This window comes from Taurulus bubalis, assembly GCF_910589615.1.
Source record: "Taurulus bubalis genome assembly, chromosome: 2".
Lineage (NCBI taxonomy): Eukaryota > Metazoa > Chordata > Actinopteri > Perciformes > Cottidae > Taurulus > Taurulus bubalis.
Genome location: NC_136590.1, coordinates 31,203,598 through 31,227,648, shown reverse-complemented (window position 1 = coordinate 31,227,648; position 24,051 = coordinate 31,203,598). Strand labels below are relative to the sequence as shown.

General features: G+C 40.6%; 1 protein-coding gene across 1 annotated transcript; it reads right to left on the bottom strand.

Moving 5' to 3' along the window:
- Positions 1-239: 239 nt before the first annotated feature.
- LOC306750652 (GDNF family receptor alpha-4-like) lies at positions 240-20,661 on the bottom strand (the record flags this gene model as incomplete). The annotated part of the gene is made up of 8 exons (XM_079234115.1): positions 240-431; positions 3,769-3,892; positions 4,901-5,039; positions 5,521-5,630; positions 6,423-6,792; positions 6,901-6,993; positions 7,075-7,341; positions 20,607-20,661. 8 exons carry the CDS (start codon positions 20,659-20,661, stop codon positions 240-242), a joined length of 1,350 nt encoding a protein of 449 aa, XP_079090241.1.
- Between the last annotated feature and the right edge of the window lie 3,390 nt (positions 20,662-24,051).

The window sequence follows — 24,051 nt, the reverse complement described above, 5'->3', positions numbered from 1 at the left end:
ACTTGAGCAAAGACGTGGCAGTTACTGCAGGACTGCTGATATCGTTTAACTCTTGGGGAGGCAGTGATATCAGAAACAGAATTATAACAAAAAGTCAGGGTATTTAGAAAATGAAAAAATAAAATAAAAAATGTAGCATTTCCTCCTCACAAATGTCCTTTGCGGCTCATTTGGAGTGCTGTGATGGATTTGAAAGTGGTAGTGAGTGTAGAATTTGAGCGGGGAATGAGATGGAGGCCTCAGTAGCTCCAACACTCTCGGTCCAGGATGAGCGTCGGCAGCAGCAGTAATATTATCACCGGTACTGCTCGGCTGGCTGCTCCACTTCTACTCCCCCTAGTCCCTGATTCAGTGTTAGAGTCCTTCTCAGAAAACGGTGGGATGATGTTGAATTTCTCGCCGTTTTCCTCCTCCTCCTCACTGTCCTCCATCTGTAAAAAAAAAAAAGGGGGGGGGGGGGGGGGGGAAGAGTGATTCTTCCAATTAACAGAAGTGGTGGAGCGTGGAGGGAAGGGGAAGTCCACATCAACGCAGAATTTTAAACTCTATAGAAAAATATACTTCAGCTGCAGCCAAAACAACCAGGAAGCTATTATGTTGAGAGTTTGAACAAGCAGACCAATTGACAAAGGAAACATATCCCACTTGTTTTACATTTTTTCACTGTAAGAGAAGTGCTGATTCAGCACTTTGATAACTATGTTTGTTTTGAAATATGTTTTTCAGGTGTTGTTTTTATTGTGTCCACCCTCTGCGTTTTCTCTGTGTGATAATAGAATCATGATAGAATAGAATCATGTATCCAGTAATGATTGGGCTTTGCTGTCCAAAACCACAGCATTATTTTAACGATGTAAACAGAGACAACAAGACACTCGTTAACACACTCACAATGGGCCACCTGTTTATAACAGTAAGAGTTGCTAATATATGTGCAAGTGCAGCAAGATGATGCCTTACTTACATTTCTTTTTGTGTATCATACAGTAAGCCTGATTTGGAGGCCTCTATAAAGGCAATCATGTATCATAGTGGCTAAGAAAACAATAATCCTCTATTGGCAGAAATCCCAGATCTACATCAACACCAAAGTATATCTGATGATTACTTGGCTCAAATCCAATCTGTCCAGCAAAATAAGTGTCTGAGGTTTGGCACCTGGCAGAACACAATATAAAAACATTTTCCGTGTGCATCTAACAGGACTGGCCTTTGCCATCTGATTTGGTGTAGTCTACATTGACAAAATAGGGTTTGAACAATGCAAATGCAAAACATATTAACATTAGAAACAAACACACTTGTAGCAAGCTTATCGCCAATTTCTGTAAGACATTTCAATAATTGTAGAATTTGTCCTCAGGATACACTTAGAGCAGTTGCTCCTCAACTCTCACTGTCACAGCTAGGCTGTGTGTGTGTGTGTGTGTGTGTGTGTGTGTGTGTGTGTGTGTGTGTGTGTGTGTGTGTGTGTGTGTGTGTGTGTGTGTGTGCGTGTGTGTGTGGCCCACAAATTGGTCTCCTCCCGGCTTCCTCCTGATTATGATTCCCCTCAGGCAACCCAACTCATCACTCAACAGTATATCTACCTTGGTCCTTCATCCACTCTAGGCCAGATTGTTGTTACAACCAGAGGTATTCACATGCATTACCCAAGTAGAAGTATAGATAATAGGGTTTAAAAATACTTCTGTAAAAGTTGAAGTATCAACTCAAGCTTTTTACTTAAGTAAAAGTGTAAAAGTACTGGTTTGAAAACTACTTAAAAGTATAAAAGTAAAAGTAATGTAAGGGGAATGTTTTTTTTCCATTAAGGACAAACTCTTAAGCCGCGTCTCAGAGGCCTATAGTGCACTACCCCACCTCCCCCCAAAACAATCATTTTTATAAAGGCCATAATGACTATAATGTTTTAAAATGTTATGTTGAAAAATGTGGGATGCACTAGGCTACCCATTTCAGCTGCATATATGCCCATTTAAAATGATCACATTGTATTACAATGCAAATACATTAAAGTACCATGTAGAAACATGCGTTTCATGGAGCGGAAGACATGACAACTAGTTGCCTATAAGTATTGTAATAGTGCAAAATAGGCGGCGGTGGCGGCGACTCCGACACAAACACTTAAAGCTGTGGTTCTCAAACTTTTTCTGTAAATAACATAATTGTGTGACTCATTTGTGCTTTTATAAATAACAGAATAAAGAAAATTGCAATCACTTTCAAGTAAATCAGATTGCCCCATCAGACAATGTTTTGTGTAAGTTCTATCTGTGCAAAAAATTACTCGTATTTAGTTACTACTGAATAGCTCATTGTGGAAAACAATAAGCTTTTAATTTTTTTTGCCAAACAAAATAGAATGAGTGCAGATATGTGAGCCATCACGTTGTATCAGTATTAGTGGCTGCAGTGAGCTGCTTTGCTCGACACATATGTTATAAACGGGGTTGTAGATTTGATACGGCCTCTCTCAATTCATGCTCAATATTGAGCTTAGATCTGTTTTTTTATTTTGAGAAACGCAACAGCAGGAAAAGACGAACTCACGGAGCTCACGGCGTCGCGTCAAATCGCGCATGCGCAAGCGTAACCTGTTAACGGCGTACCGTAACCATTTACCCGAAAGTACAGGCATTTGTCCATGTATTTATTAATGACTTAGTTTTATATCCGTGTAATTTGTACTTTTGTAATATGTGAAGCCAGCAGCTCATTGTTGGTAGAAGACACGAGCACTTTGGCTCGTTTCACCTCCTGCTCCGGGTTCAGAGAGCTGCTCCGGTGCAAGGAGAACTCTGGTTGCTCCTCACAGGAGAGCTGCTGTTGCCATCTTCACCCTGGGAGCGTTTAAAACGCAGATATAGCGGTCTGCTTTTCACGCAACATATTTTTCTACGCTCTCTGTCCGCTGCTGTGTGCTCAGTGCTCACCTGTGTGCGCGCGCACGTATCTTTGGGCAACGGGGCGGAGAGGTTTTGTGGTTAGGTTAGAAAGTATAGAAATATAAACCCTTAAGTTCATGCTCTCTGGTATGTGTCTGTGTCTTTCTTTCTTTCTTTCCTTGGTGTCTGCACTTTGACTTAGGTATCACAATTCAGTGATAGTCCACATATTCGTCCTACTAACTGCTTTGAGATAGGCCTCAACACAGACAGAGAGGATGGTGAAAACCGACTGAATCTTTTTCTCAACTTTCAAATTTAGTTTTTACAACTTTATTCAACTGGCATCAAAACGTGAGGAGTGCACTTGTTGTTTCACATTTCTGTGAAGTTAGTTTTTTCTTAAATCAAATTATATTCTTCATAAGGTCATAGCTCAAATAACTAATATATTACAAGATACATTCCCTTCGTTGCATCATCTCAACTTCAGTGCTACATAAAAATTAGGAAACTCATATACATCATCTTTAAATAAACTGTATATCTGGATAATATGGAGGGTGTTGGTGCAAGGGGGGAGGAAGACAGGGGAGGAGGAAGAGGAAATGCGGATTGAGGAGGATTAAAATGGTGAGGAAATGGAAAATATGGAACAGATGGGTGTGCATACATGAATATCAACAGTAAGGATTGAGTCTAATACTGCAAACACCTACAGCTAATCCTCCGCCACAATGAGAAGGGTGAATGAGGGAGGAGGGAGCTGCTGGGCCCAACAGTCTGCTGTTGATACTTAGGTGTTACCACCTGATACACCATCAACTATTTCAATTCACTCGCATATGTTGAGACAGCAAATAAGTACAGTGCTTACACTGTTAAATTCAGGGAGAGTGTTAGCGTGGACCCTCTCCTGGTAGACGCGTGGGGAGGGCTGAGAAGCTGGCACAGGAGTGTTTTCCACAGGAGGAGCAGAGATTCCCATGGAGCTGATACCACTGCCTGTAACACAATCAGCAGGGGCCATCTTCATTAAGTTCACATTGTTATTCCTCCCTGAAGCATCACCACACCAAATCAGTAAATACTGTGCACGATTGGGCGAAATACATGTAATCATACGGCTTTTCTAGACCTTTCAAATGTTACTGGACTCAATAAATCAAATTCTGATAATAATAATAAGTAATTTTGGTGGGTTTTACAGCCAATCCATTGTCCAGACTTTCCTCTGACCCTTAGTCTTTACATGCCTATTCTTGTTACTGTGAGCATATTTTACAGAAACAGTTACTTTTATACTTAAACAGAGTTTCTTGAGTAGGCTCCTATGATGTTTTTTTTTTATGTGTAAGCACATCATACAACACTCAATTTGAGCAGCATCTCAAGATTAATTTATTTTATACTCAGATTTGACAGCTATTAGGTAACATTCCCTCTGTCATTGTCTTGGCACAGAAATAACTTACAGTTATTATAGAGTTCAGTTTGGAAACATTTGACTTTAAATTACTGGGATTAAGTTGAAATAATAATCATATGTTGCTGCTTCTACTCAAAACGCATATGTGCCAAGATTGGTTCTTTAACTAAAGATAACTTAAAGAATCAAGTCATATTACTGAACTGACCAAAATTCATGTGAGAAATAAGATTTTTTTTTACTAGGTTTTTTACATCATTATTTTAACTTCTCCAGCAGCACAAAATACATTTCTTTTTTAATGTATTATTTTTGTAGACGGTCTGAAGATTGGAGCGTGAAAGATGCGATCATATTTGCTGTAGTTCAAAGAGAAAGGTATTCATTTTAGCTTGAAACACACCTGTGCATCTACATGGTCACATACAGTTTCTATCCTGGAGGCTGCACGTATCTTATGTAAGAAACCCTCAGAGCTTTAATTTATTTCGTATTATTACGTAAGTCTTTTTGTCTCACTATGGACATGCAGCCCTGCAGGTATATTGTACTGCATGCCGTAAGCATTGTCACATTTTACTCACGCAGACATGTATTGCTGCTGAACAAGTGCAGGATGCGCTGACAGCCCTGCCATTCGTTCCCGCTGCCGTCACATGTGCACCACTGAGAAACTTCTGTGCTGCTGTTGCTCACATAGTTGGGAGTCATGATGGTGCCTGGTTGAAGAAACAGGAATTTTCAGGATTTTCATTTTTCAGCACACGCCTCCATGGAGGTAAGGTGCAGTCTAACAACACTATTAGTGCCCTGGGGACCCGGTGTCGCTAGTTTTCCAGCTCTTGATATTGGTAATTGCAGGTCAACAAAATTACTTTTTGATAAATAGTGAGAAACAGAAGGAAATAATATTGCCTGGATAATTGTGTAGAGCTGCTGGAAATGCAATTTTTAAAACAAGTTTTTCAAAAGCATGCTGATGGATCACCAGAGCAGCAGCTCTTTGCAGTTGACCCTTTATGAACCTCTGTAGAGTTATTTTGTGCAACAACATTTATATAATATAAGCCAAATATCACTGTTAGACACCTACTGAGGATTTCCAGTAACAAGTCCTTTAAGCAGCTTTTGGTATATTTTTTACAAACTATTCCCTCTTTCAGCCTCTTCTACCTTTGTGAGTTATTTTTTCTATCTCACCAATGAGTCCAGCGTAAGCCTTCAGGCACATGGCTCTGCTGTCTCGCATACAGCCAGAGGCAGACGGAGGGGAGGGCTGGCAGTTGTGTTGGAAATCAGCGAATCGGGATCTGAAACACCCACACACAAATACAACAATTTGTCAATTACATTTTTGGATTCGGAGTCAAGCTAAGAAAATCAACACAAACAACAACATAGTGTAAGAGTGCAAAATGGTTTTAGTAAAAACTTTCAGTCGCCCAGTAACACCACCCACTACTGCCTTGTGCTTGTACTTCCCCACAAACCAGTCAAGCAGCATTTTACATCCTTGTCTTTCCTTATGTCATCACCTAATTATTTATTGGACATTTGTGTGAAAATTGTCATAATCAGAGTATGAATTCTTGAATTATGGTCAAAAACGTGTTTTGTAAGGTCACACTGACGTCTGATCTCCAAAACATTGATTCCAGGTAAGATGTTTGTTCCAAATTTGAAGGATATGAAGAATTTTGAATGTGTTACTGTTACATCGTAGTCAAATTTAATTACTTTCTTTATAAAAACAAGATATGATCCTCAATAAAAAAAAAATTTAAAAGGTGCCTGGAAAATGAAAAATATCATCTCAATCTCATAATCAAGGTCAATATGGTAAATTATGAGCAGGTTAAGAGGCTATGTGCTCACATTGTTTATAAACTCCGGGCAGGGCCCCCTTTGCAAGCGCACACAAACCGCAAGACATGAATTTGTTGTGACACCCGTTTGTGGTATATTTTCTGATCCTTTGTATCTTAGTGCTTTGTAGTACACATTGTGAAACCTTCCTTTCTTCTGATCTGTGTGGTTTCATGCTAAAACCTTATTGAGGGCACTTAATGTACTGTATTGTCAGACTCAAACAACTGTCTTACCTACACAGCTCGTCTCTGGAGCAGTAGTTCTGCAGGCTCAGGCAGTTTGGCTTTCCCACTCTCTCCTCCCCTCTCCCGTTCTCCTCATAGGAACATGACGGGACGATGGTTTTCCTCCGGCGCTCCCCACACAGTGTGTCAGAGCAAGGACAGAAGAGCAGAGCGAAGCTGTACTCCTCTGGCACACGCTCCAGGAAGCGCCGCAGGGCTTTGTGGCATTTCTGGCGGTTACAAGCGTTGTCAGACGCTGTTGACCGCTTGGTGCAGGCTACAACGTATTCTGACCGCAGGGAGCCACATTTCTCATACAGGCCACAGTCCTGCGCTGCCTTCAGACACTGGTTTTGACCATCCACAGAAAGAGAGGAAGCTGGAGGTCAACAATAGGAGAACAATTAAACATATAACAGGAAATACAAATCTTGACCTACACTGATTTGAGTGTCACTAATTTAATAATTTGTGATAAGAACAGTACCTGACATGATGGAGGCCATACGTGACATCTCAATATTTCTCACCAGATTTAACTCCAGTTCTTCATATGGAGAAACTTCATACTCATCATATGCTGAAACAACAGTGAAGAGTATTATCACATGGATTATGCAGCTGAGAATTCAAGCATGCAGATGCCAGTGCTTAAACCCACCTGCAAATCTTACAGTCCAGTAGACCCTGAGACAGTGTTCCTCTCTGCGAGAGCCACGCTGACATTTGCAGACTTGAAGAGGGCGGTGATGCTGCAAAGAGTTTTGGGCCTCAAGGCACTCCAAGCGGGCATCTCGGCCGAGGGGCGACACGGCCTCCTCAGCCGCACAGTACTCCAGCAGCCGGTAGAGCACCAGGCAGGACTGCTCCTGGATGCATCCCTGCTCCGCCACCAGACAGTCGAAGGATGCAGATACTGGCACACTACCTGTAGGAGAGGTTGATATCGTCAGTGCCGGTCCCCAGAGTTACCATCAATATGTGCTCTGCTGTATTGTGCAAAGTGGCTGGGTTTATAGTCACATTATCCATAGTCCTTACGCTAAATAGGCTGTAATTAAGACAACAGAGCAAGGTGAGTGCACTCCATAGTCCCTTCACTGCAGTACAGCTTACAATAATATCTGAGGAAGAGGATTAAATTGAAAGCACACAAGTGTAACAAGAGTAGCAACTTGGGCAAAAGTTTAGTTAAGCTTAGTTTTTCTCATAAAATAAAATAGGACTCTCTTGGATATTTTAACACTATAGGGTTATGGTATGGTTGTAATTGTTTCATAATTGTTTCTTCATCTTCTCATTGGGACTTTAATTTTTCTTCGAATGTGTTTATGTACATTCTTACAGTACACCTTTGCCTTTATATTAATGCAATGTGTTTTTCAGCACAGTGTCTCGATACTAGTACTGATGAGAGTCATATGCCAATAAAGCTTCTGGATATTCTCCAAATGCTGGTCTCCTCACATTGTGGTGCTGTGTGTCAGCCTCATCTTTCTTAGCTTATGTCCCAATGCTCCTGGATCAGTGAGCTAACACATGCAACCATACATTTTGAGAGATTTTATAAGTCTATGGTGCTCCCCTGTCAAGTTTCAAACCTGCTCTATCTATTCTCCTTCCTTTCTTTCATTCATTCCATGCCATCTCCTAAAACTCTCGTAAACGATTGTTTGATAACAATGTAACAAATGAGCTCAGATGAGGAATTTGGCAATCTATAGTTTGGTCTGTTCAAGTGCTTCCGAAAAGCTTGTGCATCCAAAATTTGAGGGTGAGCTGCCAAACAGCATTACATTTAAAAGCTATTCAGAAAACTAAACGACCCAACGGGGATGTTGTAAACAGTGGATTTCTCAAGTCTTGAGTGCTTTTTGGATCTACCTCAAAGTACTCGGACCACCAAAACGGGTTAATTTCCAAAATATCCCCATTGATATGCCATGTTTCCACAAATAAGTTCTTGATCATTTTAGTCCTGGGACTACTTTACAAGGAACTACAATGTTAGTCATTTTTGTCTGCATTTCCGTAGAGGTAAACAAGACCTGCTAAGATTAGGCAAATTAGTCCACTGACATATCTAAAAACGACATGACATGGGACGAGAGCTGCAGTTCAGTATACTACTTTATAATATTTATTGATGCACGAGCGCTTGATCGTTATGTATTTGTGCTTAGAATGTAACCGCAGTGAAAGAATCCCCAAAAACTTTTGAATTGAAGCGTTAGCAAAGCCTAACTTTTCATTTTAATGATATGAAACTAAGATAAATGCTCTCCTCTCGTCATAAAATGTATCTAAATCAGCATTGGTGGTGCTTGGGCATTTTACATGTGACATATTTGGTATCTTCAGAGCTTGTAGAAAAGCACTGCTGTTATTAAGAGGACACATGAACAGCTGGGGACCAAACCTTCTGCAGCAGGGTGCCACTTCACTTGGAACACGCGTTTCACCAGTGTGAGACGGCTTCTCCAACACAGTTCATATATTTCCCACCAAACTGATACTTTTGTTTTAGATTCTGCTTACAATGAAGACACCATCTGGATATCACATTAAGTCAGTGACTTAACTAAAAATGTCCATGATGAGGATGTTTCCCCCCTGAAGTTCGTATGGTTGTACTAGTATATGTATTTTAAGGGTTCATAGCATTAAGTTATACAAGTGCCGTTAAGTACAAATGTGTTGCATATCACCAACCACATTTCCTCTAAAACAAATATGTCATTCAGTAGAATAACAACCATGTTAACCCGCAGTGATTAAGCATTAGGAGTGTTATGATTGGCAATGTTCTGTCTCGAATGACTGAAAGTGAAAAATTATGAATCAATTCATAATAGTGATTGTTGCTGCAAGAGAAGCACAATGCCGGAAGGCCAGCGGCAGCCCGAGAGAGACGAGAGGAAAAAAAGAAAGCCCTCTTCATAAAAATGCATTCTGATGGAGAAATTCAGGAAATTAATTTCTCAATTGTGACATACTTGTCCACGCAAATTACACTTTATACACAGCGATTCTAGAAATGGAAGCAATATGGACACATTTCTTAGCTGTATTTTGCTAATTTGCTATATACTGTCACTTCTGCAAAAAAGAATACATTTAATATGTTGTCCAACTAGAAATAAATAGAGGTATGTTTTAACTTTGTGAACAAATATCTGCACCAATTTTTACCCTCCCATGGACGAATGCTTCAGTACATTAACATATACATCACACACACACAGACACATTGTGTGAGATCGGTCACACACTTCGATTAAACTCCTGCTGACTGGCGGCAGAAAGTGTGGCTGCAATCCAATTCCGCTGCTGCATGTTTTGTAATCTCAGACGCCACATGAGGTCCATGTCTCACTTTGGCATGGGACATATCATAAACAGAGGCTACGCCTCATCACCACTGCAGGAAACCTGCCAAGGCTACAGCAGTGACTCCACAGGGAGAGGTGGGGAAGTAAAAATACCACTAACACCACAAGGCAATGAGTCATATTCACAGTCACAGATCCCCAAGGTGTGTAAAGGTGTGATTACCTGCCTACGATGTATCATGGTACCTTGATAATTATAGTATAATATTAACTTCTGGCATGTTTAGATTAATTTAAGCAAGCTTCATGTAATCGGTTTAGATAGTAAATGGTGTATTCATTATTCCTTCTCAATGTTTGCTCCCCCTGGTTTACCATCGAGAAAGAGAGTCTATCAGCAATAATCCAAGAGCTTGTTTTTGTAAGCGACACACACACACACACACACACACACACACACACACACACACACACACACACACACACACACACACACACACACACACGCACAATCTGATAACCAAAACCTTTATAGAGTACAGAGGAGCTCTGTTAAATCTAGTAGACAGGTCAGAATTATTTTAATAACTTGAACATTATTTAACGCCATGATGATTAAGTGGCAGAGTGCTCACATTATAATGTTGGAGATGCAACACATTAAGTGAAAAAATGTCATATATATTACAGATTGTTATTAACCAAATGAGCCTTCTCTGTCTTGGTCCCTAAAGTAAGAGACTGGGTTAACCCAGTCTTAAGAAAAAGAGTAAAAAACTGGGTTCAGGGAATTGTTGGTCCGAGCATGGACTGTGTGTTTCAAAGAGAAAAGAAAAGTAGAGAGAAGCAAGATGATTTACTGTGATGTGTACGCCATAGTACACCCTATTGATTTCTCACTGGGGTGATTAATAGAATTTGTGAGGCAAAACTGATGAAGGTTACCGCCATACAATAATAATTCTTTGATTTTATATAGCTTTTTTCTGAATACTCAAAGATGCTTTACATAGGAATCATTCAACCACTGATAAGAAGATCACCACATCAGGACTATCTAACATTCATACACCATAGGCACAACTTAGGGTTAAGTGTCTTGCTCAAGGACACATAGACACAGGCTAGCAGAGCTGGGGATCGAACCGCCGATCCTCTGATTGGAGGGCGACCCTGCTCACCACTGCGCCACGGTCAACATTCACAGGAAATGAACTGATTTGACAAAATTTCTCTCCCATCCTTCCGTACATATGAGATAGGTAGCAGAGCATCCACATTGTTGGGCAGAAATTTTACGCGATGGGAGACTCTGATGTGAAATGTGTTCACGGGGACTGTGACAGAAGAGACATCTTGGAAGGAAGTCGTAGGCTCAAGGGAGGAAACAGCAGCAAGGCAACAAAAAAAGTGAGACTGGAGAAACATGCCCATGGCTGCCGCCACTTGTTATTTGCATTTATTCATCTGCCCTGCAGTCAAACCGGTGGGATTCCTAAGTGGACTGCATAAAAAATACTGTGCACATTGATGTTCTACATAAAGGCCGGCAACGGTCTCAAGTGGAATATGGTGACAATCAGGGGCTAAAATTGATAAGGCAGAAAATGAATCAGCTTCTGAATCAGAAGGAGTTTCCAGGCGTCAACTTGATTTTGAGAAATTGCGATTTTCAGACAATTTACGGACCAAACTATCAATCAATGAATCAAGAAAATATTCAGCATATTGATTGATGAAGATGAAGCCTTACATTTAAATGTATTTTTATGGCTGGAATAACAAACTTTGAATTTATTTGAACCCTGGGTTGAATTCCTCCGTGGCAGATTATTTTGATGATGCAATAACATGATCATGAGATACAGCGTTTGCATACCAAAAAATTGACCTAAATTCAGTATATTTGAGCTCTAATATATATAGTCTTATCCTGGTTGGTGTAAATGCATGTCTATGACTATCCCAAACTGTGCAGTTAAAGGAGTGCTAAAGTGAAAGCTAATGCACCTTACAAGGCTACACTGGAAAGCATTGGACAAAAACAATGGGAACAAGTAAGAGGCAGGACAATAGAGCACATGTTTGTAAGTCAAAACAATGATTGTCCTGCAGAATTGCCTTTTTTTATTTAAGCTACTACATTCAATAAATATTTATAAAAAATTGGAGAGAGCAGATGGCAAATGAAAGGGGGGTCTATTTAAACATTTGCAACAGCAAGTAGTAGATTAGGTCCAAGTCCAAAAATAAACAAAACACAAAACTCAAAAAGTGATTGACACCCATATCGTTTTAAACATTTAAATGCCTTCATTTCTCACAGTTTAATTAAAAACACTGCACCATCTTGTGCCATTAGTGTTGAGAGGATCTCTGCACTGATTCAGTATTTGTAAAGCGATTTCAGTTTCCTGGTGTTGATTGAATCGTAATGTGTATTGGACCGAGCTGGACGGAGGGTTTTCCTCAGGACAGACACGGCTGTGAAGATTAAAGCTTGTGTGGGGCCTTACTGACAGTCATTTCTGCTGAGCTCTAGATTTGTCACTTTGCACCAATTGGCTCGTCGTCTTCTCACATTAAACTTTCTATTAATATCAAACATATGCTTAACAGTTTGCACATATTCTCTTTGTTATGGAAAATTGCAGGCACTGCCCTAGGCAGCTCTTGAAAAAAAAAAAAACAGAATCTGGTTCTGTTTAATTTATAACAACGAACTTATTTTCTGAATACCCGTGAGTTCCCTCTTCTTTACATGTTGTTTCAAGGCAAATTACATTCTCTTCAGACCTGTTCAGCATTGTATAGTTAATAGATTGTTACAGCAGCTATTTATTGTACAAAACAACCTCCAATTACCTCAACAGTCAATGTCATATATATTGCACATTGTTATTAACCAAATGTACCTTCTTTCTCTTGTCATAAAAACTTTAATTGTACTTAAATGTTTTTCTGGGTGTAATTACCCCTGAGCTAATTTTTTAACCCAACGTGTATTTTGACTGAACCCTCAATTTCCATGCCTACTTCCGCATACCAAGGATTACCAAGGGAGGAGCCTATTTTAATCTCATTTTTAGCAAATTTCCTTCCTCCCCAACCACTCTGTTCTGCTGCACCTCCCGGATTTCATGATTCTCTGATTCCAATTTTTCCCCAAATCATCCAGTCTCTTCACACTTCATGCGTCTATTCCACATCTTTCCACTAGCGATTCCCACAGCCTTCTTCACATTAGGGCCGCACTGATGGCAGCAATAACATGTCACGCCTAAGTGAAGAGCACACCGACTGCACAGTCTCGCTCAATAACCAGGTCAAGCACAATAAAGATACACCTTCTGCACGAAGTCCACTTCAAAGAACAACTTCATACCATGTCTTCCCATAAAGGTGCAATTTAATTTAATTGTGCAACACCGGCTGAGAAAGATGCCAAGCTGCTTTCCATCCAAAGGCTGTAAATGTAACAGAGTTTCACACACCCTAATCCCAAAATGCTCCTCAATTTGTGCAAGCTAAAGTAACACTGCTCACACTTAAATTTGCCTCTGAACATGTTGTTACTCAGTTAAAACTACTTTTGGGATGTGGGTAAAGCAAGAGCACAGGAGAAGCTTGGTTAACTAATGCTTATGTCCACACTCGGACAACTGAACACTAATAACAAACGTGATGTGGTTTCCATACAAGTTTGTGGTGGGCCTGCAGAAGGTGTACAAACAGGCGCTGCAGGAGCAGTGAGCAATCCGTTGGTTCTGTTGAGGCTCCACTCGTGAGACCCGTCCAGAAGGTTGAGGCAGAAGAGGCCCAGAGCCTATCCAGGCTCTACCATAAGCGGGAAAATAAGGTGAGTATCCAGTAGCACTTTCCTTTTACTCTGGCACTCCATTGACTCAATGATCTTTGGCAAAACATTTCATAGCACTATATCTTTCCAATTTTAAGGTTTTTGTTTGTAAATGTATTTGCCTTTATACTATATATATATATATATCAATTTCCGTGTTAAATAGTTGGATTGGTAATTTGTTATTTGTCACGTGCTCTGCTGCTTAATTCTCACTTAGAATGACACTGCTGGACACACGCACACATACTCTCACACACACACTCTCTCTCACACACACACACACACACACACATACACACACACAGACACAACCGCTCTGCAACGACGGGTGTGTGCTGTCTGAACAGCTTAACTGGTTACTAAAGCAGTTAAGCTGTTCAGACAGCACACACCCGTCGTAACCACCTAGTTATTAGCATATATAGATTCATTGTAAATATACCTATAGACCGGCATGTGGTAACAGATTAGCGGTTAACCGTTGACATCACTTTGTAGAGACTGTGACCTGTTGTGAATGCTGTTTTGAGTCTGTCTGGGGAATCCATGTCAACCTGTCAGTGTTCGCTTGACATGGACACGGTGGAGAAAAACTGACAGCCAGGCAGTGCATCCAAACTATCATGGAGCCACAGGAGAGGACGTGGGAGTGATGGTGACTGAGTTCAGTTTCCGGAAATAAACAAAATCTGTATGTACCATCTTTCTATTGCACCATGACCACTGGGCTGGGCCTGGGGCTTATACCATCTTCAATCAGATTGTATGTGGATTTCTCTTTTCATAGAAAGAGAGGGAGTCACAGCTAGTGACCAGGTCTGTCCTGTGAACACAGTTGGCTTGAACATCACAGGCTTCTGAATGTTGACAATATAGATAAAGCTTTCAATTGCAGTGTACTTGTCTTTTCTGCTTAGGCGTCGCATGAAAGGGACCTATCTGAGTGCGACATAGGGCTGGGCAATAATTCAATGTCATGTATTTTCTTTCAATGGAATCATATCGTGATGGAATCATATATTGAGATATTGTGATACACGATTAGACAGTAGTACAAATGACAAGCACAAACTAACTCAGATTTCTCAGAAAAGCTGATAGCAAGCAGAAAACGCAAGCCCAAAATCAGTAGTGTTGTACAGTTTCTGACAACTTGAAGAGTATGTGACATTGACTTGTGGGTAATCCCTTAATTGACTGAGATTGAGCCAACTGCCTCCAGAGTCCCACCTGTGACACCATGAGTGGGACAAACTGTTTTACATTTGGCTTTTTGGGATTAAGGTGTGTGAAACTCTGTCATTGTGAAATGCTCACTAATAACTGAAATGTCTACTCCGGTGCCACCAAAGCATGCACAACAGTGTCCTCAATCACAACTGAAACATATATTTTTTGTCACATCCACCTCAGATAAAACATCTCTACTGTCAGTGGAGAAAAGGGAAAAAGTTAAAAGAAACTCAAGCGACACTTGTAGTTCATAGATTCTTTATACTATAACCACAGGCATCATTATTAAATATCAGAGGGATGATGATGACGATGATGATGATGATGATGATGATGATGATGATGATGATGATGAGGAATTTATAGCACTCATATTTAAACATACTTCACAAGCAGCATCACAAGAACTATCAGAACTTCCAGGGTGGACCAGAGTGAGTTGATGAAGTGATGCAAGTTCACTCACATATAAAAAATAGTTCATTAATAATAAAACTTATAAGGTAGAATGAAACAGTTGTTAAGTCTGAGTCAACTACGTAGGAGTTTTAGTTGACCTTGTTAGAGCTGGTGTCAGTAGAATGGATCTGTGCATCAGGGATGTCTGTCCTCTTAGAGGTAAGTAGAGCGACGATGAGCCACGTTGTGTGTCTCTCCACTGCGCCTCTAGCTGATACTGCTCAACCCTTTTTGAAAGTGTCTCCCGTGTTCTTTGCATTTTTCGGAGATCATCTGATCGGCAGAGTGGACACAGGGAGAAGTGGAAGATGCAGGAAGGTGGGAGGGTACCAAGGGAGGGACAGCAGGAGAGGCGGGTGTCTGAGAGAAACATGGCTGCAAATATGGCTCAATTCCAGCAATGAAGCATCTGAATTTGTCTCCAGATTTAGAATTGTGTCCATATGCTGTAGAAGGTTTCTTCAATATCATCAGCAAAAACAGGGAGGGCCTCGGCAGGCAGGCAAATGTGCGCATTGACATAACTTATATATATATATATATATATATATATATATATATATATATATATATATATATATATATATATATATAGAATACATAAAACTGGCTACAGTTTCACTCAAGTCTGTTTTATGTATTATTTTGGTGTGGTTTTTTTTTATGTTGTATTTATCGAGGATATTTTATTATATTTTTCACATTCCAACGTCTGAAATATTATTATGAATTTAAAGTTTATTGTCGTGTGTACTTGCCTTATTATGCTTTTGTATTATAATTATGTTAGTGGTATAAAATGGTCCTAAAATGACAATAATATTTTTTATTGCAATTATATTTGGGAAGATATATCGTCTAACAAAAGTCATTATCGTGTTAGGCCCACTAAGCACCATTAGTCAAATTTTCCATCTCCCATGAAAGCACGAGGAAGGTACATTTAAAAGTACATTGAAAGTTTAAAATGAGCTTCCAAAACTTAGATGTCTTAACTTTGTTGAGTTAGAAAGGTTCGCTTAGCGGTAAAGTTGGTAACGTTATTGTCCACTATATGTCCGCTTTGCCCGTCTCTGTTACTCACATATGCTGTCCTTTGTATATCTTGGTGATTAAATGACCAACAGAGTCAGATTCATTTCACCAGTACACTGACTGAATCACTAGTTTAGCCTTTAGCCTTTAGCAGGCCACGGTTAGGAGAAATAAACGCACATAGACGGCGTCTCCAGGATGTCTTGGTCTACTTTGATGTTTATCTGAACACTGACAACAATATTGATAAAACACTACATCATCATATCACTTCGCCAACGTTAACCCATCCCATTACATGCAAAGTGCACCATGTTATGCACTTCCATATCTAAAAGAATAATACATCAAATATGTGTATAGCCACAAGAGGCACACTTGCAGTGAGAAATAAGGCACTCAAGATGAGACTTTTCCCTGTCACATTCTGCCTCTGTTCCCTTTTCAGCCACATTCCCACTTCCTTAGAGACTACCACCAAGGCCTCTTTTTTGCCACACCTATCTACAGTACATACCTATTCCCACTTCCATCGTCTGCTTGACCTGGCCTTCGTCACCTATACCTCCTCACTTGCACCACCAAATCACCACTTCTGATTCAATCTAGCTCCTGTTGGCCCATGATCCTTTGTTCCTCTGTCAGTTCATCATTACCAACACAATGCTGTGTTCTGTTGCTCGTTCACTGCCGACTGGACCCACAGCTTCATCTGAACTCTGGAACAATAAACCACGGAATACGTCCTGCTGCCTCCTCATCTGGCAGAATTTGGGTCCCATCCGTACTTCTGTGCTCGCCGACTGTGTGACTCATTATTATGGCGTAAAGCAGAGATAGGGACAGTTCAATAAAATAAGAATCATTCTAAAAACACAACACACATGTTTTTTTTGTTATAGCAAAGTAGGTTGCAAGGAATGATAGCTAAAAAAAAAGATGATAAAATGAATTTAGCATAATCTAGGTGTTCTGACAGCATGAGGTCCGAGCATCCGAAGGTGACAACGCCACTAGTGCGTACTTTGTTCTATGTTCTGAATCAACTGTCTCCCAGTGTGCCCAGTACACGGACGAGGCCTCGCTTAACGAGCTGCACAGCTGGATTGTGCAACCACATCACGCAGGCAACATCCCTTCTCTGTACTCCAGGTAAAATACATACTTGCGTCAGCCAGTCAGGCTGTGTGAATATTTCAGGCTTCTGCCTCTCGCTATCTGGTGCAGTCCTACATTACCAAGTACCAAAAGATATCCAGAGAGTGACCCGCATATCGACAAGTGGGCTGTGGGTTTTTGTTGGTGCCATGCAGTGTGTGCATGTGACACTCAAGCACATGCAAATAAATTAAGTATAGCAGGCAATGACACAGGAATTATACAAATTCATGTTCATGATTGTGAGAGTTCAGTAGAAATCAGGTGTCACTCAGAAAACCACATTTTAATGTTTAAGTTATCATTAATTTTTATTATTCTTTAAAGTAAAATAATAATAAAAGTTCAATAATTACATAATCAGAAAGTGTATTTTATGTTTTTTATCTATCCACTGGGCACGTAGCCAATTTAATCTCTGTGCGCTGTCGTCCTAAACGAAACTGAATTACAGGCACAGAGTGCATAAAGACAATGCCTCAGCAGAAAGAGAGAAAAAAAGAAAAAAGAAGAGTCTACGCTACAGTGGGAAAGATAAAGAAGCCGAGGTTTGGATAAACCTGTGTGCATGAGGTCGCTCAACCCCCTCCACAGTCTGTACATCAAATAGTCAAACCCTGAACAGACACAACTCAAGCATGTGGATATTAGTCCACCTAAGAACTGTGTAACTTTACACAGCCGGAAAATGAGCTCTAACAAATGTATGACAACCGTGTTACGGCTCAATTGCGTCCACCAAATGAAGTACAAAAATAGCAGCACTCAATCATCAGTTGCAGTCTGTACTGGGATTTAAGCAATAATCCACAGAGGACTGGCAGCAAAGGGTCAAAGTCGGGTTTAATGTCATTCAACAATAGGCAACTTTCCATTGATTTATCTGACAAAGGTACTGTATGGCCTCATTCAAAGTGATCTCATGCATTATTTGTCAGATGCCTTGCCATGTTCCAATGTTATTCATTTGGAAAAAGACACGGATGAATGCAACAATGCATGCAAACAATTACCATAGAGAGAGCCATTTGAGGATTAGGTGAAATCAGTGACACATAACGGAGAAAACAACAGTTATTAAATCTATTTTTGACACACAGGATTCGTCTAGTGTTTTCTTAGTTGCAAAGTATGAAGTCATAAAGCCGATGTGGGACTCAGAAAATGAAAACTGTAATCTCTACAAAAACAGGTGCAATTCTCCTCTTTCATTTTGGATGTTTCAGTCTTGTGAAGATACATTAATAATGGCGTTGGTTAGCCCTGAACTCTGCGGAGCATCAGTAGTGACAGACATTTTGGAAAGGCTGTTGTCCAGCTCTAAAGTTCCCACTGCCATTGTTTAGGCTGCACAAGGCCAGATATATTACAAAGTACAAATAGCAAAATATGAAATGGAATACCGTTCAGAGGGGCTATTTATACATAGACAGAGACAGTCCATTTGTTTGACCAAAACTGCCATGTAGCAACAAAGCAGCTCTACAAGATTTATAAAGTCTCGGGAGGTCTGTCCGGATTGCACCATTCTTTAATGATATCAATTAAAAAAATGTAAATCCAATAATTTATGTTGCAATTACATATAATGATAGAAATCAACATGGTGACGTCTAATTTGTATCTGAAATTACTCCGATCTCAATTAAATAACGGTTGAAAGTAACTGTTTTTCTTGGTGGGATTCCACTTAAGTGCCTGGCAGGTGGGTTTGACACATTGGATGATAAACTGGGTGCCTGAGAGGTTTGACATTCACAAGATAGCATTCATCATCTTACGATTAATGTCTAATGAGCAGCATCGGAAATCTCCTGCAGTGGAGCCTGCACCTCCTCTACTGAAATAATTCTAATATCAGTATTTGTATTGTATTCTGCAGTTCGGAGCACAAAGGTGAGGGGGAGCTATGTTTCATATGGAGTTTGTTACCAATGGATCAGGATACATGAATTATAGACAGCCGCATTCAAATAATGAAAAAAAACTCCTGCTCCTCCTTGAGCACTGGAAAACGTATGATCCAAAATGACACAAATCAATAACAATAACCACAGATCAACATGCTTTATGCTCCACTGGGAGATGTCTTATCCAGCCACAGTCACGTTATTGACTTTAATGATTATAAGTAATTGTGCTGGAGCTTGTGCGTGTGTGGTAGCAGAGGAATTCAGAAGCAGCTCTGTAATGTCAAATATCCCCTTCTTCCATTTATTCGATCACCAGACAAAGACTTATAAAGCCATGACACTTGAAACTGATACATTATGATGCTGCCATGTAGTAATGCATTTTTTTCTTCCACATTGAAACTTACATCCTTTCAACTTCTAATGCACAACTTATGTAAAATGTCAATGATTTACAGACGTGGCAGCCCAATGCTTTCATGGAAAGGAGGACATCATTTAGTTTAACAATTCATGCATGATATTTATATGACCCGAGACAGTCTAATCAATATTTGGGAAGATGAACGGCTCTTTTTGGAAAGAGTCCAAGGCAGAAATAACAGACCTGCTGAACCCATGATGTCATCCAGATGTAAACATGTAAGGCTATTGCTATACAATGAAACAGATTATATTTATTTCTTAATGTTTTTTGGAGGGGCTTCTCAAAAGTTCCATCAAACATGGAATAGTAAATATTATGCTTAAAGACAAACTCTTTCTCTACTCCGTCCCTTTTCATCTTTAAATAATGAGCCAAGCTGCCCTTTGTAAGATGTAATGAGCTAACTATGTGCAAATATTCACATAAAATATTTTTACAAAATTACAAAAGTTACCATTTTCATGATTAAGTTACTGTGTGGATTATCTGAATAATAATATCACATTATCATTAGCAATACAAACAGAAATCCGGTTTCCTAGTGCATCCGGGCTGGATGCACAATCTGTAGCTGTAGCGTAATTGTTGCTAAATTCATCAACCATTTGCATTTGGGGAAATGGAATTAATGAGTGTTCAAGTTTTGGATACTGGAAGACAAGACAAAGGGAACCCACACTATACATTTATCAGACTATGGATGATACAATCTCAAAGGTGGCTGATTAATTATACATCTCCAACAGAGGTAGAAATGAGAGATGTGCTGCTTACCACAAGAGAAGACATTGAGCAGGAGTCCAATGATCATCATCCTGTCCGGTGACATTGGAGAGTTGGGGACTCTGTTGGGACGTCTGGCTGCAGCTCAGTGACCCGTCTCCTGCCACATCCAGCCTTCTCCTCCTCTGCTGCTGCTGCTGCGCCCGCGCGGACTGAGGAAGATCGGACGGGCTACTGCACAAAGTTGGCTAAACTGAACCGTGCGCGCAACTGGAGCGATTCAAATTCTCACGATTTTTGTTGTCCCATTTATTTTTCCCGGAATCCCAGTTACAAGGCTACATTGATCTCTAGATGACGCAGATTTCCAAAACATTCATCCCAAAAAGTTGATCTGCATCTGATCACCAGTCAGTTCCAGTCCGACTCCAAGTGCGAGTTGTGTGTCGCATTTGGACTTGCGCGTGGTTGCATCGCAGCTGCACAGTTGTCCAGTCAGAGCTGAGATCAGTGCGCTTGGACTGCATGGCGCATCTCTGTTAGAGGCGCACTGTGATTGGTCCCTGTAAGTACTGACTATGCCCATGGGGGTGTGAGAATGTGTCCTGTGGGAGAACAGCTGGGCTGCTTCAGCCATTAGTTCAGGCATCAGTATGATGGACAACACAATATGCAGTATACTGCTTTGAAAGTCAGTTGTGTTTATGAGGGTTACATATTTATAGCATAGCAACATAATTATCACTCACAAAGCCACATAATTAACCGTTTTTTTAAATTGTGTTTTATTGGTTTCAAAGGCTGACTGTGTTCAAAGCAGATCTCCAATGAACAGTAGGTTGATGGCGTTGATTATCACACTGCACTTATATTATTATATATACTAATATGTATTTGTTACCCATACAGAGCTACATTTTGAGCTGAAGAAGAGCAACACTGTCTTCTGATTTGGACCTGTCTGACTGGACCATGTATGTTTCTGGTTGAAAGTATTGGTTTGTTTTTCCCCCACAGGTGCCTTTGGAGGTGAGCTTATGTACAATGAAATATGTTTCTCTCTCTGCTTTGAGACCAGTCTGCAGCCTGTTAATGCGTACAAATTATTGGATGCCTGGTGTAGCGTCCGGAAGAACTTAGTCAAACAACTTCTCTGGTTCTCGGAATTTATTTTCCTTGATCACAAGTGAAGTAACAAGTGCTGCAATCGCGATAGCAGGGAGTCGTCCAGTCAACACGCAGGTTGACCGTCCAAAAACACCCCGAACAGCCGGAAGTTCGGCTCTTTAATACACCGTTTTCCGTCATGAACATCTAACATTTCTATTGGCTCTAACTTGTCTAAGAGGAGGAGAATCGTGTTCTCATCTTTTCTCACAAGGCTGGAACGTGCAACAACCAGTCTGCTTCTCTAATGTCAACACACTGATAAACAGGTGTGAGTGTTGTGGTGCAAAGCGTGGAACCGTGAGGAACAGACAACCGGACTGTTCTCACAGAAACTTCTCACAGAAAGGATTTGTTAAACTGACCTCGCACAACCTGAACTCATAAGAATAATGAAATGCAGAATATCTACAGAATATAACGATTTATATTATCAAGCCCAAGAGTCTATTCATATCAGCTTACAGCAGGACTAGGACTGTGAAATCTTTACTTGTTCCACTGCTGCAGCTGACCCGTGGGTGGAAAAGGTCAGTCCAGAGAGGATGGCAAGCAGCGAGAAACACTGAAAGCTGGGGGACTCACCTGTCGTAGTGAGTGATCCATTTGTTGTGTTTAACAAACAAACAGTGGATTGTGCAGTGTGTGTCCATACGGACAGATATACTATACGGTAAAGGCTTCACTCCTCTTTATTATTCTCTCCAAGAATGTGATCACATAACTAAATACATTTGTGAGTTTGATCACATAGCAGCTGCAATATTTGCCATTGCCTTCTGAAGGTTTTGGAGATGATCGAAAAAGAATTCAAAGCCTATCTATCACCTCATGGACATTGAGCAACATGGAGAGCAGTTTAATCAAATTGACTGCAGATCGGATCTATTTTTTTATTATAAAAGTCACTCAACATTTATTTTTAACCTTATGGTAATTAATGTTTGTCTGAAACATTTCTTTAGAAGTACCCAGTAAAGAATACTGACTCACTAAAACAAAACAAAAGCCAGGTAAACGTGTAAAAACGCATAGGCAGCACAAGAAGACCTTTCACTGCAGCCAGACTAAACTGTCTGCTTTTAGTAAAACAAACAATTGCAGAATGAGTCAGTGGATCATCTTTTACAAGGGTGTGTTTTCAGATGAATCAGGCTGTTAGCTTGGTCTTCTACTCCAGCTTCAGTAGTTGGTCTCTGGCAGGATTTCTCAGAGACTCTGACTGCATGGCATCACGACAGCTCCCCCATGTGGTCAACCACATGCAGTAGATGCAGCCTTGGCATGCAGGTTCCTCCTGTAAGTTACAAAGAGAACCACATGCAGTAGATGCAGCCTTGCAAGGCATGCAGGTTCCTCCTGTAAGTTATACGGACAACCACAACCACATGCAATAGCATGCAGGTTTCTCCTAAGTTACAAAAATAAATACATTCAGTTTATTTTATATAGCCCAACATCACAAATACAAGTTTGCCTCGGAGGGCTTTACAATCTGTACACATGACATCCCTATCCCGGGACCTCACATCGGATCAGGAAAAACTCCCCAAATAAAGATAGTAAAAATCCTTTCACAGGAAAAAAAAGGAGAAGAAACCTGAGGGAGAGCAACAGAGGAGGATCCCTCTCCCCGGATGGACAGAAGCAATATATGTCATGTGGCCAGAATGAATAACGTAACGGAGTTACAGCACATTCAATGAATGTGACAGAAATTATTCACATAATGAGTAGTATGCATGGTCCATGATCCAGATAGCCACGATCCATTAAGCAGAAGGAGGTAGAGAGGAGGGGCATCCCAGGGGCAGTGGGAGGAGAAAGCAGGGCCATGTCAGCTGGCAGGACCGGCTCCAGGCCAGTTGCATCAGCAGGGCCATGGTTGTATCAGCAGAGCATCCAGGCAGCCACGAATCCATGGAAAAAGAAAGTAGAGTTAGTAATATGCATTGAAGAGACAATCATTTAGGAGAGAAAGAAGAGGTGAAGAGGAAAGGAGGAGAGGAGGAGCGAAAGAGGAAGAGAAGGAAAGGAGGAGCTCAGTGTATCCTAAGATGTCCCCCAGCAGTCTAGGCCTATAGCAGCATATCTAGGGGCTGTACCAGGGCAAACCTGAGCCAGCCCTAACTATAAGCCTGAAACAGCCCTAATTATAAGCGCCATCAAAGAGGAAAGTCTTAAGTCTACTCTTAAATGAGGTGACCGTGCCTACCCCCCAAACTGAAAGTGGAAGCTGATTCCACAAAAGAGGAGCCCGATAACTGAAAGCTCTAGCCCCCAACCTACTTTTTAACACTCTGGGAACCACAAAATACATGCGGCAGAT